This window comes from Bufo bufo, chromosome 5 (genome assembly GCF_905171765.1).
Source record: "Bufo bufo chromosome 5, aBufBuf1.1, whole genome shotgun sequence".
In the NCBI taxonomy this organism is placed as follows: domain Eukaryota; kingdom Metazoa; phylum Chordata; class Amphibia; order Anura; family Bufonidae; genus Bufo; species Bufo bufo.
In genome coordinates, this window is record NC_053393.1 from 137,565,621 (window position 1) to 137,580,995 (window position 15,375).

Genomic DNA, 15,375 nt, shown 5'->3' on the forward strand with positions numbered 1-15,375 from the left:
TTTATTTTATTTTATTTATTTTTTCCACAGGAAGAGTGGGGAAGAGGGTACTGATAATAATGTGGCCTCTAATGGGGGCATCATTAATAATGGGAGCCACTAATGGAGGAAAAATAATACTAGGGGGTCAATAATGGGAGCATTCATTTTACTGGGGGCCACTGATGGGGGAGTTATTAATACTAGAGGACACTAATGGGGGCCTTATTAATACAAGGGGCACTAATGGGGGCCTTATTAATAGTGATGGCCACTAATGGGGGTCTTATTAATAGTGGGGCCACTAATGGGATAGTTTTAATGCTAGGGGGCACCAATGGGGGCATTTATTTTACTGGGGCCTGGGTTAAGCCACTCTCCACAGCTTAACTTGTCCGGTATTTTTCAGTATTCAGGTTAAATTGCCAAGTTGACGCTTTGCGATAAATAAGTGTTTTTTGCATTGTAGTTTGGGCACTCGGTCTCTAAAAGGTTCGCCGTCACTGGCCTAGGTAGAACGTGTAAGTACATAGGGACAGTGGGTCTGGGAAGTTTTAGGACTGCACTATCTCTGTGTCAAAGCGTGGTTCACTGTGACAGTTGTGGCTGTGTAGGCTGGCTGCATGCTCTCTCGCATACTGGCTGCAGGCTGATTCCTGTGTATGCTGATTGCTTGGGGCTACGTGCTGGCTGCGGTGTTGTGTGTGAACTGTTGCCTGTGTTTGTGTCTCCCCACATCCATATGTCTGTAGTTCCTGTCACCGGTGCCATGCAGGGTGGCTGCATGCACTTTGTGTACAGGTTGTGGACTTTTCCATGTATGCTGGTTCTGTGATGTGTTCTGGCCTTGTGTGTGAACATTGTTTGAGTATGGATGCTATTAGTTTCTTGTATCACAGTGTGGTTCTGTCACTCCTTGCTGTTGTGTAGGCTGGATACCTGTAACCTCATACTGGCTACAGTTATCCTGTGTATCCTGGTTGTTGTTGGGGCGTGCTGGCTGCAGCATACTGTGACTGGTGTGCTGCTGTGTTTCTTTTATTGTTCTTGTTCTTCTCCTGGTTCTGGTGGAGTTAACATTCCCTAGTCTTGGCCTGGGTGTGGTTTATCAGGTGCCCTCGTTAAGCAGCTATTTCTATCTGTGAGCTGTGGGTCATGAGTCTTTTCTGTCTTGAACCTTTGCTGCTGACCTGGGGGTTTTGCCATCTGCCCCTTCTGTATGGTGTTGCCTGGTAAAATGTTGTTGATTCCCTCGCATTCATGTCTGTCTGCTTTGTTCGACTGTGTCTTGCCATGTTCTGTTAGTATCTGTCCTTGTCTGAGGTTTGCCTAGTCTGTATTATGTTTTGCCTTGGTACCCTTGTCCATGTCTAGCCTGGTCTTCTTTGTCCAGGTCCTTTATAGGCTGGCAATGCTTAACTGCTTCTGATCCTGTCTTGTTCATGATAGCCTGGCAGTGCCTTACTGCTTCTGTTCCTTTCCTGTTTATGTTTTACCTTTGGTGAGAGGGTGTAAACTGTTCCTTGCCTGCCTTGTCTTGTAGCCTGGTCATGTTGGTTCTCCGGAGGGAGGATCTCTTAGTCTATGTGTGCAGCTCTAGCTAGGACCGCTATGTAGCAGTGTCTACATAGGGTATAGTCATCTGCCAGTTCTGTGTCTTGTCTGTTTCCGGTTTTGTCTTGTCTGTACAGTGTCCTGTGTTTTGGTTGGGTTCATGTTTCTGGGTTCTAGTCTAGTCTCATGTTTGTGTGACCACTTATACTTGCACCAGCATCTGTTTCTGCAGATGAGTGGCCAAGTCCACTGGGACCATCCTAGAGGTACAGCCTGGTGAGCCCTGGGCCAAGTTTATCCACACGACCAGGGGCTCTGTAAAGAATGGAGCTCACTTGTTTCCATCCTCTGGGTTTAGTCCCAAGTCAAACCGGTGCACTTGGTCCAGTGCGGTGCACTTGGTCCAGTGGTAGTATCTGCCACTATACCCTTGCCTGCCTGTCCAATGGATACTGTCATGTTCGTTTATTACATGTGTATAAAGTATTCAGTTGGTGTTCCTGGTCTGTTATCTGTCTCGTCATGTTTGCAAGACATTCTGGAGGTCTGCCGGTCTTCTGGAACGTGACACCCTGTTTGTGTTTGAAAATGGTCTTGCTATCCTGACAATAAAAATCTGAGACCGGGCCTGCAGAGGTAGAATGTAGAAGAGAGAACAGTGGTAACAGGTCCTCTTTAAGCAATACATGATCTAAAGGTTATTTTGCAATTAATACTTTTACACAATAATAGAATACATGAGAAAAATGCTGCATAGCAAATATATAATATTCCTAAAATGCAAACAGTTGTCAGAGTAAAAACACAGATGGACAGAAATTCCTGCTATAATGTGAAAACCATTTGTGAGACACCTAAAATCACATCTGAATCAACTGTCAGAGCAATTTTAATTTCTAAAAGCCAAGCAGGAGACAATAAAAAGTGATTTGCAGATCTGCCCTCTAAGCAAATCCAGATACTAGAAATGGTATTGCAACACATTAAACATGGCAATTGTCAACTAAAATTCATAAAGGAAATAAACTGGCTATTGCCTCAGCATTTGCTAAAATGTTACATAATTCATATCTCACAAAATATTAATAAAATTGTCAATTGTTGGGCTAGATAGGATATGAAAAGAAGGTGCATCACAGGTTAAGTACATATGTTCAATATAAACAGACCTTTCTAAGATGTGTAGGACTAAGCACACATCACTAAAACCATCAGAAATACCTCCTGAGTAAAATCCCTACCAATGTCCATAGACCCTTTCTAAAAGTTGTCTACCTTGCAAGAAGAAGTGGAAGCAATAAAATCCAGATGCTTGGGGAAACTCAAATGAATAGCATCAAGAGCAGATTATCACCAGGAGATCCAGTAATAAAGCAACTTATTTATTGGTGAACTCTTATCATAACAATGTGTTTCAGGACTAACCTGATGAAGGAGCATCATGAGTCCTGAAACGGGTTATCACCAATAAATAGTTTCCTTTCATATTACTGGATCTTCCGGTGATCTCCTGCACTTGATGATTGTCAATTCTTTGGAGTTTGACTGGTCATCTGACTTGCATTTGTTTACTCACCATGTACTTAGAAAAATATGGCCAGTCTAGGAGGATTTCATCATACTTCAGGATACCCGAAGCTTGTTTAAAGAGGTTCTCCACGTATTTTTCTTTAGGCCTAATTCAAATTTACACTCATGTGCAATCCAGACTGCACCCGCAAAGTACGAAGTAAAAGCGCAAGTCACACTTTTTTTGATGCACTTTTCTTGTCCGTTTCTTTCCAAGACTCATTCGTTCAAATGAATGGGTCTGCCGAAAACTGGAAGCGCCCGGACACCATATGGACATCCTGTTATGACCATGTTTTGCAGATGGAAATTAGAATGGCTGTCTGAATCAGTCCTAGACTAGTTGCTAAGGATCTCCTACCTGACAATCATATGTAAACAGTTGTGGCTGTTAGGCAGTGCATCTTGCAAAACCAGCCTGTCTCACATGACATAAAACAAATTCATATTGTACAAATAAAAATAAATGCAATATTTCAGTCTATGCCTTTCATACAGAGGCATAAGTGACATATCACATGCCATATTGTGGAGTTATTATCCTCTAGTAATATTGCTTCTAGGGAAGAATACAGTGCCATTTGGAATCACCATCAAGAAGCACATCAACTATGTATTGTGGAACATCAGTCTTAAAAAATACACTGAAAATTTACTACATTTTAAAATGTACGTTTAAAACTAAACATAAGCAAATCAATTATAAAATTTGTAAATTCAACCTGAATTTTTAAAAACTTCTATTTATCACAAACCCAAATTTTCGGTGATTCTGTTCAGGAGAATAGAGAGAGAGACCTCTTAGTAATTGTAGGTCCATGAGGCTGACACAGAAATCTTTGCCAGGTAGATGCTGGCATACTGTAGATTTCTGCAGAAATTTACACCACATTTCTAGAGCAAGTAATATTACATTTGATGGACTGCATAGGTCCTATAACTTCCCATCCACACCCTTTCAGTAAAGCAGCAAGTGCAGAATAAACAAGGAAAGGTCTCATACCTTTGCACAAACAGGGGCTTGAGCAAACATTTGTGACTTTTCTAAACTAACTAAACTTTTGTAATGCGTTCTTTTAAAATGTTCTAAATACCCCAAAAATAATTTTTGTAATATACTTTATTAATCAATTACCGTATGTGGTTTTGTTACTGAAATAGACCCCTAAAGTCCTGGATGCTATTATACCTTAAAATAATTATTCTAGTACAGTGCTGCCATGTCAGTTCTGTACTGGAGTATGAATTTCACTCAGGGCCGCAGCGAACAGGCCCGAGGATACATCGCTGCTTCTGCCTGTGCTTTTTTCACACTTGGCTTAATTTGGGCACAACACATTGGTACCCTGTAAGTTGTGCTATGCTATGATTTAGCTGAAAGGAGCTGGCTCCTGCTGGTTCTGCTCATCTGAAAGCTCTCCATAGAATATTGGTACAGGAGCAGGAATGTGGTATAGGGAGCCTGAAGATGAGTGGAACGGGATCAGGCAGGAGCTGAGGAGAGAGGGGTCAGGCATGGGATAGCTTCGCTCAGCTAAATCCTGGAAGAACACAACTTTACATGGTATAGGGTACCGATGTGCTGTGCCAGAATTTAGCCAAACTTGACGGGAGCTCAGACAGGAGCAGTGATATGTGTTCTGGCCTGCAGCCCAAGTGAAATCCTTACTTCAGTACAGATCTGACGCGTCAGCGTTGTACTAGAATAATGATTTTAAGGAGCAATAGCACCCACTTTGGATTTTGGGTGTCTACTGTAGTAGAGTTAGCACACATGCTTGATGAGACGTGTTATCTAAGCAAATTGTGTTAAGCAAACACCTTCAGTTGCTTTTCAACAGCTTTTGTTTCAAGATAACATGATCTGAAGTACTGTAGGTATTGCACCTTTTATACAAGTTTCCCATTTAGACAGAGATGCTCTTTAAACTGAATTAGTCACGAAATGAATGCTCCGCTATCTGTTCAATCGTTCACTATACCTGTTCACAAGATACAAAGTCAGGAATGCCAGTAAACTCTCTCAACATATGGTGCATGCAGAAATGTACATAAAATCTAATAGTCAGCTGGAGCTCCTACTGTATCATAAAGCATAGTCCATTTCTCGTGTGGTACAGAGTTTTTTTATAACGCCAGCCTCTGGCAAATGAATACAACTGAAATGCATATCCTTTTTTTAATGGCTTTTTAATATGAAGAAATAAAATTGGATGTTTTATATTTCTACAGGGAAGATTGTTCTTCTGTGCAACTACATACAGTAACTATATACAGTAGCAAATGTATGTCTAAATGCTGAAACAGTCCACCAAATATTAAACCCTAAATGGTTTGAAAATAACATAAATGTATTTATAATGTAAGGTTATGATGTGTTGAGCGAATGTAAGCATCCAAAGTGGAATTCGAACTGAAGTTTAGGAAAAAATTAATTTGCCACAAATTCGAATTCGCACTGCGTGGTAATGAATAGTTTTTTTTTCTGAAATGGTGACTGCACAAAGTGAAAGTAAGAAGCCTGGGAATGCAATATCACCCATAATGCCGTGCAGCCAACCATTCCACAGATAGCCATCCCCTGAAAAAGACTCATCCTGCGCAGTCTCCGCTATTTTACTGTGAGCGGAGCATAGGGTGAGACGTGACAAGCACTCATACCCTAGGGACAGTGTTGCTGAAAACTGTTTAAAAAACTTTTTTTTAAAAAGCATTGGATAGGGACAGTGCAGGGAGATCGTAGGGAGAGTTTTTTGAGACTGTAGGGGGAGCATGTTGAGACAGAAGGGAAAGTGCATTTTCCGCGTGCATCTTGTTCAACTGCTGTGACATACATAGTTAATCTATTTTTTTAATACTGTCAGATTCAGTATTAAAAGGTGGTCTAATATATTGCCATGTGCATCTTGTTCAACTGCTACAACATTCATAGATAATTTGTTACATTACTGATTCAGTTACTGTACACTATGGCCAACAGACAGTTACCTGGGCCCTCCAAAGGAACAGGCAGTGTCAAAAATGTTGCTGTAGCTATCAAAAGTAGAAGCAGAAGAAGGGGGGGGGGGGAGTGGTAGCCACAGAAACAGGCCAGAGCTACCACTGTCATCCAACGGTCGTGTTTTGACCAACAAATGTTCGGCCCATCTGGTTAATACATTTTTAAAGAGAAAAACCATCTGGTCCATAGTATATATTTGTATAGTTATTAATTTTATACTTATGGAATATGGAAATCATTTATTTATTTTTTTAAAGGGAGTCATGTCTACAGTGTTAAAAAAAACTATTTCTGTTCATTCAGTAGCCATTTACAATTTTAATGTGTAAATTTTTTTTATTTATTCTCGCTCCATTTTTTAAAGTTCTTCAGTGTTTGTACTGTTTTCAGATACCTAACATATTTTTTTTTTGTTTTACTGCTTTTAAAAAAATAAAAAGCTTTAAAAAAAATCTAAATTCTCTTTCCATAACTATTTTCTGACAGCCAATATAACTTTTTATATTTCGGTCTACAGAGCTATATGAGGGCTTGTTTTTTGCAGGACGAAATTTAGATTTTATTGGTACAATTTTTGTAGTAGATATGACTTTGTGATCACTGTTATTCAATTTTTTGAGGGAGAAAAGATGACAAAAAATATGATGAATTGTGTGTTTTTTCATTTTTTTATTACATTATAGCACAGTAAATTTTTATTAATATTTAATAGTTCAGACATTTTCAGATGAGGAGATACCTAACATGTTGATTTCACTGTGGGGGCTCCGATCAGAAGGCAAAGGGAACCACTCCTCTCTGCCTTACCTCACAGATTCTGAGGGGTTAAATGACAGGGTTCGGAGGTATCATCATTCTCTGCTGCAGCTGGGTATCTGCTGTATGATACAGCCAGCACCCACCACGTATGAAGCGGGCTCACTGCAGCAGCACTGCGATTCATGAATAAATAATTTGTTATGAATACAATTTCTTGTCAAAGTTTGGAGAATCGGTCAAGTTGAATTTTTCAACTCTTCGCTCATCTCTAGTTATTCATCTCTAGTTATAGATGAACAAATCGTTCTAAAATTTGACAGGGATTTTTGAAAAAATACTCATTCTACCAAACCCAAATTCTGAGAGAAAAATAACTTTTCCAAGCAATCAGAGCACTTTAGATTTAGATTTAATTTTTTTAGACCCAAATCAAATCGGACCCTCCATTTGGGGGAATCAGACGCAAATATCTTTGATCTCTTGTATTGTAAGGGTAATTTTAAGTGACTGATTTGTTTTTTCCATTTTTTTAATTCTGTTTAATACTCTGTGTAATAGTTTATAAGTTTCCCTTGTAATGAAGTGGGTTAGAGAGAGAAACCCATCCCCCATCATGCTGATAAGACCACAATTTCTGAGTGATCTTAGAGACATGCTTGATGCACATTGGAGGAGGGGCTAACAGATTAAAACTCTGCTACCCACCTTGTGTCAGGAGACTCCACCAGGATTCCATTCTAGGTAGGAGGTGAGTATGATTGCCCTATCTCTCTTGTACACCCTGGGGTGTCGGTCATGTGTTATAACGCGGTAGACAGCCATGGGTTGTAGAGTCTCCACCCCATTTAGGCTAGTGATGTTTATTTGCTTTTTTTTTATTCTGTATGTGATTTCTTTGTGTTATCGTATATTTTATCATTTAGTAAATATATTTATTCACGTAGCCTGCGTAAGCTTATTCATTCTAAAATCTTTCGAATTAACTTTATGTTACATTTCTAACTATGATTAGAGATGAGCGAATTTCTCAAAAATTTTATTCGGACGGTTCGATGAATTTCCCACAAAGATTATTTTAGATTCAAATTTATTTGTGATGAATCACATAAAAAAAATAGTAGTGTAGAACACTGTGCATTGCATAAACATACATAGGGAGCCCGCTGTGCTAGTGAAACAGTACTGTGAGTCAGTATGACAGGCAGATGACAGGCGTCACTCTTAGGGTACTTTCACACTTGCAGTAGAGTGATCCGGCAAGCAATTCCGTCGCCGGAACTGCATGCCGGATCCGGCAATCTGCATGCAAACGTACAGCATTTGTAGACGGATCAGGATGTGGATCCGTTTTACAAATGCATTGCAAGAACGGATCTGTCTCTCCGGATGTCATCCGGAGAAACGGATCTGGTATATATATTTTTTAACATTTTTACCGGTCTGCGCATGCACAGACCGGAAGGACGGATTCGGCATTGCGGTATTTTTAATGCCGGATCCGGCACTAATACATTTCAATGTAAATTAATGCCGGATCCAGCAGTTCGGCAACCGATCCGGAATTTTGGACCGAGATAATACTCGGTCCAATTCCTCCGTCCAAAACGCTGTTCAGTGACTGAACTGAAGATATCCTGATGCATCCTCCATTCAGAATGCATGGGAATAAAACTGATCAGTTCTTTTCCGGTATTTAGCCCCTATGATGGGACTCAGTGCCAGAAAAGAAAAATGCTAATGTGAAAGTACCCTTAGAATCACTTAACACTTCACTCATTTGGTCAGTTACGGGGCAAAAACTGACCAAATAATGTAAGTGTGAACTCAGCCTTACATGTCAATGTTAACGTCAGGTATAAAGAACCATGCAGTGGCCCAAGATTCTACTATAGAGTGAAAGAGTGCACTTCTTTTAGACTGTCTTCAGCTGATTCCACATATATTTCTACAGAACCTGTTCTGTTACACTCTAAGACAAGTAGTGTCCCCCTGACAGAGTGGAGAGGGTGTCAGGAGTATATTTGTGTTGATGTCACTGTTTATTTTGCCCTTCTTCTCATCCATCATGAGAACAACCCTGAAAGGGATTTTCATAATCTTACTTTTGATACATCACAGCTTAGACATATATTATACAAGCCTCATCTCTTGTGGAAATGCAGTACCTCGAATTAGCACATAACACACCCTCTGCCAGTGCTGGACACAATAGCAGCATCCCTGAACAAAGGAGCTATTTAACATCTCACCTCACATACAATAACAACGAACTGAGATAACCTATTCAACTTATTAGCATGTAGAGGAAAACCTGTTCAATGTAAAATAGCTCTTTTGCAAGTATTGTATATAGCAAATACCAGCATTGTTTAACAAAGTTTCAACTGTATTTTGACAACACATGTTCCCAAGGCCTCTTAAGAAATACCAGGATTGTTCCAATTGGATCTTGAGAGACAATATGCGCCCACCCCCAAAAAGCCCTATAAGTATGTGCTGAAAAATAAAGATGTCAGATATTTAACAACCTATGTTGACGCACGGTGGTTATTTATCTCCTGATCAGAAGCAAACCGGATATTCATTGCACAGGGAAATATTCATGGGTTGGAGGTCTGATGCCTCATCTTATACCAGCATTAACCTGCCTGAAGAAAACCGCTAACAAACCCCAAAATAACGGATCCTGTTTTTCACACGGTCAGCATTTGCTTAGTAATCCATCAGTATGGCTAAGAATGTAATTCCACTGCAGAACGGTGAATAGACGTACTTATATTTGCTATTAATACAACCCAAAACTTGCTGTATCACAATGTAATTTCACTACAGAATGGCGAGTGGACGTACTTATATTTGCTATTAATACACACCAAAACTGGCTGTACCAAACCGCACTTTCCTTTAAGAAGCAAGGGTGGATGGAAATAGTTATTTTTCACCTAAATACACCCCAAAACTGGTGGTATCAGACAGCACTTTCCCCCAATAACAAGCAAGGATTACTGAAGTTACTGATGTATCATATAATGGAAAAAAACAAAAGCAGCAGTATAACTGCTATTTGGATCCCCAATTAGTGCAGCAGTAATAGAATCGCTCCTATTACCCAGGCTTTACACTCCCCTTATTGGTCCCTGCTCTCTCCCTACAGTGTGGATAATGCGTCCCTATCCTTTCCCTAAACTATGAGCAATTTTTCCCTGAACTGCTCAATCATTGTTTTTTTGTTTTTGTTTTTGCTGAATAAAGTCTTTCCTAACCGCCTGTCACATCTCTCCCTGAACTAAGTACACTGGAAAATGGCAGAGATCAAGATGGCTGAGGTTATTTGTAAGGCTGTGACATCACAGGAGCTAGCTGGCTGCTGATTGGCTGCATGCATGGCATTGTGGGTGATCCCTCATTCCCAGAGTTCTTAGTTCCTTGTTCAAACATGTGCATCAGCCATTTTAGGAAAAAATACGATTCGTTACCATGAAGTGCGAGGAAATTTGAATTCGGTACAAATCAAATTTTTCCTGAAATTCGGATCGAATTCCACTTCGTCAACTTCAATTCACTTATCTCTGATGATTATTATGCATATTATTATTATACCTATTTGTGTGATTTCAAATTCAACACTTACCACTTCTTCATGCTTGCACTTTCTCACATTTATGCCATTAATCTGAAACCAAAACATATTCACCATTATTAATGACTACCATGAGGTATAACCATTGCAAGAATAGCATCGAATAAGTCTTACTTGCAGAATGGCATCTCCGATGAACAAAAGACCAGAAAGCTCAGCTATAAAAAAGACAAAAAAAAAGATAAACTTGTGAATAAACATCACACAAATCCAGGAATTGATAGATGAAAATAAGAACAAAAACTGTGTCTTCCCTTTAGATTCATATATGAACGCGTTCTCCATGCTGATAATTCCAAATACAAGATACAGAAACTCATTTTACAGGCTGCCAAAACTAGAGGGTCTGGGAAGAAAACATTAATCCTCTTAAATCTCCTATGGGCAGTCGTAGGAGTCACACACTTGGTAATTTTGGTATTTCAGAGATTGCATTTTCTTGATTAGCAATGAGAAGGATACATCTATCTGCCACCGTGGTATAATTCAATTTGCCTCTAATTCTTCCCCGAGTAATAATTTATTTTTTCATTATCCAGTCATCACACAGAGATTGTAAAGCTTTGTAATGGCTCCCAGACTTTTAGAAGGACCGTGTGTACTTTGTGCATCAAGGCAAAAAACCCACATCGAAAAATAATTTCTTAGATTAATGAAAAGGATGTGTACCTGTGGTTTACTTACATTTTTGTAGACTCGCCGATCTCCAGGCATACAGTACAAATCCTAATAGTATCATCCTTGTGGGAAATAGTGCATATGGGGAATTCTAACCGGATATCATGCAGCTAAAGTAATGTACTGAATATCAATGCTGCAGTGTGAAAGGAATAAGCATGCTGTTTCATGGATCGTAATCATAAGAATTATAACTTGCTTCCATGGTGGGCCTTCAGCCAGCTAAAGGCATATATATTAAAGACTCTACACTAGACACTACATCTTACTGAATTGAATGACATCTCTGGTGACCCTGCAAAATCATACTGTAGTAGGGATGCTGTGACAAAATCTAAACATGAGCTTTCCAATACAATGATGACATGTTAGATAGACATTTTAGCACTGTAAAATGTGAGACAGGACTCAAATAAAGACACAAAAGAGACTTCTGAGCTACATAAGAGATTTATATCTCAGTACAAGTGCTAAATTCACAACCAATACAGGTCAGTACCTCTCTGTAATCTCCTTCATGATCCTGGGACATACTTTTGAGTGAGTAAGGGATGCTTAGGTAACAGCTTCTCCTCTGCTTTCTGTGTGCAATGGCTGGAAACTAGTCTCCATCCACCATGTCGGAGAGACATGCAAACTAGATGTTCAGCATGTACAGAGGAAAACTGCAAAAATATGCCATATACAATTGATATAGTGGCCAGAAATCGTGTTATTTCTCATGTATCCAAACGATACTACAGATTAATATGTTGTTTGTTGAAAGGTATGCTTCAATGTCTAAAAATGTAACATAATCTAATCATATGTATTTATGGCTCTTAGTAGTGCTTAGGGGAATAGAAATGCTCAGGCAGACCACAGTTCTGGTAGCTTGTTAAAGGGGTTATCCGAGTTATTTTTTTGTTCTTTGTATGTTTCTAACTAATCAAATGTAACTGCTTTGCCATGCACTTACTGCATCTGTAGTTGCGCCGTTCTCAGATTTCACTGAGGGTCACATGACCTGTGATGTCAGCTTCTCTCCCTGCTCTGATGATGTTTCGTGCGTAAGCCTGAGAGATCAGATATGAGTCTGTACATGAGACATCACTGTGCTGGCCACGCCCCCTTGCACTGCTGGCTGCTGCTTATTGCTCTCTCTCTGGATTCTTAACCCCTTCAGCTGCACAGACTCAGGGCTGAAGTACTGAGTAACTTCAGGCAGTCAGGAGACAAATGCTGGGCACAGGAGCTCACAGACTAGAGGAGTTCTGCACAAGAACAGGTAGGGAGAAGATCCTGTGTGTATCAGCAGTGTCATTGTACAGCTGGAACTTGTAGTTCTACACATACAACATGCTGCTGAGTATCCCAGCAGGCAGACATGTCACACAGGGCAGCACTTGTATTCACTTCCTTTGCAGTGCAGGGGGAGGGGCAGAGATTGTTTTTATTGCAGGTAAACAAAGAGCCAGAAGAGAACCAGGGAAATAAGAAAATAGATTTTTTTTTTGCCTAAAACTTGCTTAGCTCAGTTATATATTGCTGCCCATCAGATTTACAGTCCTATATATTTTTTTTGACAAGCTTACTTTACCCCACAGGCAAAGGTTTTATGTGTTTTTCTGTGCACAATGTTTTTTCTAAGCCACAAATCTTTCCAGTGAAAAAAAAATGCATTAAATGTCTAAAACAGTCAATACATATCATGCAAAACATGTGCACTAGTTTGCTGGCACACAGTTTGGCAGAATTCTACCACCTTTTGAGTAGTAAATCTTCCCTATTACATGTATCTAATACTCACTGTGTCACTGACGAGCGAGGAAAGTCAGATATTAAATTCAAACATCATTTGAATTTGTGATCTAGCTAACAAATACAGTGTTTCTGAAACTCACTGTGACCAGTGAAGAAAGTGAGATAGCAAAGTCAAACATCACTTCAAGTTGTGATCTAGCTAGCGTATTTAAAAAATGTTATTCCTTGTTTTTCCAGATTGTCTGCTGTCAGTTCTTGAACCCAGGACCTGCTGTATGTGATACAGAAGCCTTAAACTGGCCATACACATTCAATATCTGCCAGCTGAGCAATCGTTCGGCTGACAGCTATCTATCCCGCCTCCCTCTCGGCTTCCATATACACATACGAACGTATCTGTGTATGCTATGGGGAGAGCGGAGAAAGACGCTACCAGACAGTTCTGTTGTCAGCTTATCTCCCAAAGAACAAAAGGTTGTTTGCCAATATTCATTTTGTACCATCCTTGTCTCCCCCAATATAATCTGCTGGGGGAGAGTAGGAACTTCCCACAGATATTATTAATTAGTGTGCCGTTCTTGGCGGATTCAGCTGACAAAATATAATATGTCTGTTTAACATTAGCAGTTGAGCTGCAGGCTAAACTGTAATCAATCAAAGGATTTTCTCTAACTAAACATCTTACAAGTATTCTTCTCATTTGCAATATACAGGCATCCACAGATACATCGCTATATACAAGGACATTGTATGGAATAACAGCAAAAGTACGATTTATCTGGCAATTACAAAAATGTGATTTAGCAAAATAAACTACAATAAAACGCGCTAAAATGTGTTTATTGTCATTTATTTTGCTCCATTACACAGCAACTGCAACGTCTGCCTCCATTGATAGTACGCCACTGCTGACCAGTGAGGAAAATCAGATATCAAAGTCAAACATCATTTGAGTTTGTGATCTATCTAGCAAATACAGCATATCTGAAACTGTGACTCCAAACAGTGAAGAAAGTCAAATGGGAAAGCCATATACGATTTGAGTTTATGGTGTGAAATCTGCCTAGATTACATTCAGTGTAATTATTACCCATGCATGATTTCTCCAGCAGAAAAGTCAGACATTGTCCTTATAATTTGTTATTAAAGTAGCATAATATAAGCAATAGTCTGGTGTCAGATATCAGCGTCACGTGTCAGCGTCAGAGTCAGGTATTATTTTGTCTCAAGCTGACATTATTCTGATATTTGATTATAACATCTGATGATGTCCTCAAATAAACACTGTGCCCACCAGTCTTAATCAGATGGTTCACTGATATAAACTGTGCCAAGTTATTCAGAGGTACTCTCCTCTTAATAATTTTGGTGCATTTTTGACTGTTCTACAATCTGCACCAGAAACTGAAATATTTGCCTGCTAAATGCTGGCACAGATTCCTGGTGTAATTTAGGTAAGATTTCTGAAATAAATAATAACCAATATGCCGAGACACATACTGTAGGCCTTTTTACATCCCGTCCACGCTCTGCCCACTTTTTAGAACATAAACCAGACATGAACCAGAAGCAAAGTTTAAAGGGGAAATGAGAAAACATTTACATTTATTTCCCATTGTTTGTAGTACATTTAATATTTCACTAATCACATTAACGAAACATCTGCCTGAACACAAAAAAAACTCTAAAAACACAGATAGAAACTCTATGAAAAATAGAATTTTGACAAATTCAGTTTCATATGCCAACATTTACAAATGTTGAGTGAAAGTCTACCATAAATATATTAACATACTGTACCTCTTTGTTCTTTGGATATCTTCGATATAACAACTGGAATATTATGTTCAGATCCCCCCTAAAACATATAAAAATCCATCTACTTATTAAAAATTGTACTACAGTTAACATATTCATACATAACTAAAGTCATTTGTTTATATTCTCAAACAAAACAGAAACACATTACTTGAACAGATACATAGTTGCAAGATTAAACTCTCCTATGAGATATCATCCATATGATGGCTCTGTACAACCTCTGACTTGTATAAAGTCGTCAAATATTACTCATAGGTATGTATGGGGCATTACCATTAAATAAATGGCAAAAGTACAGTACAAATGTGCACAAAGATTCTGATAATATGATAATATACAGTAATACTCCTTGATTGGGTTCTGCCACCCAGCAGAGCACCCCTTCCCCCCCCACGCACATACAATGATGCCTATATGCCTGTGATAGCTAACCTCCGGCACTCCAGCTGTGGTAAAACTACAACTTCAAAGATGCACACTTGCTTGGCTGGTTTCGGAACTCCACAGAAATGAATGAAGCATGCTGGGAGTCGTAGTTTCACCACAGCCGGATTGCCGAAGGTTAGCATCACTGAATTATGCCCTTAAAAGACACGTGAAAACGGTTTGTCGTGCAGAAACAACCCTTTCC

The 15,375-nt window shown here is 39.3% G+C and overlaps 1 protein-coding gene across 1 annotated transcript in view; it reads right to left on the reverse strand.

The window, feature by feature from the left end:
• The window catches only part of SNTG1 (syntrophin gamma 1), a gene marked incomplete at its 3' end in the record, with an annotated part of 293,950 nt that overhangs the window by 224,988 nt on the left and 53,587 nt on the right, over positions 1-15,375 (reverse strand). Inside the window, exons 4-6 of the mRNA XM_040433887.1 lie at positions 14,724-14,781; positions 10,617-10,660; positions 10,494-10,535 (exon numbers count right to left, since the gene is read on the reverse strand). Of these exons, the coding sequence (XP_040289821.1) occupies positions 10,494-10,535; positions 10,617-10,660; positions 14,724-14,781 (144 nt within the window). The remainder of the gene's footprint in view (positions 1-10,493; positions 10,536-10,616; positions 10,661-14,723; positions 14,782-15,375) is intronic.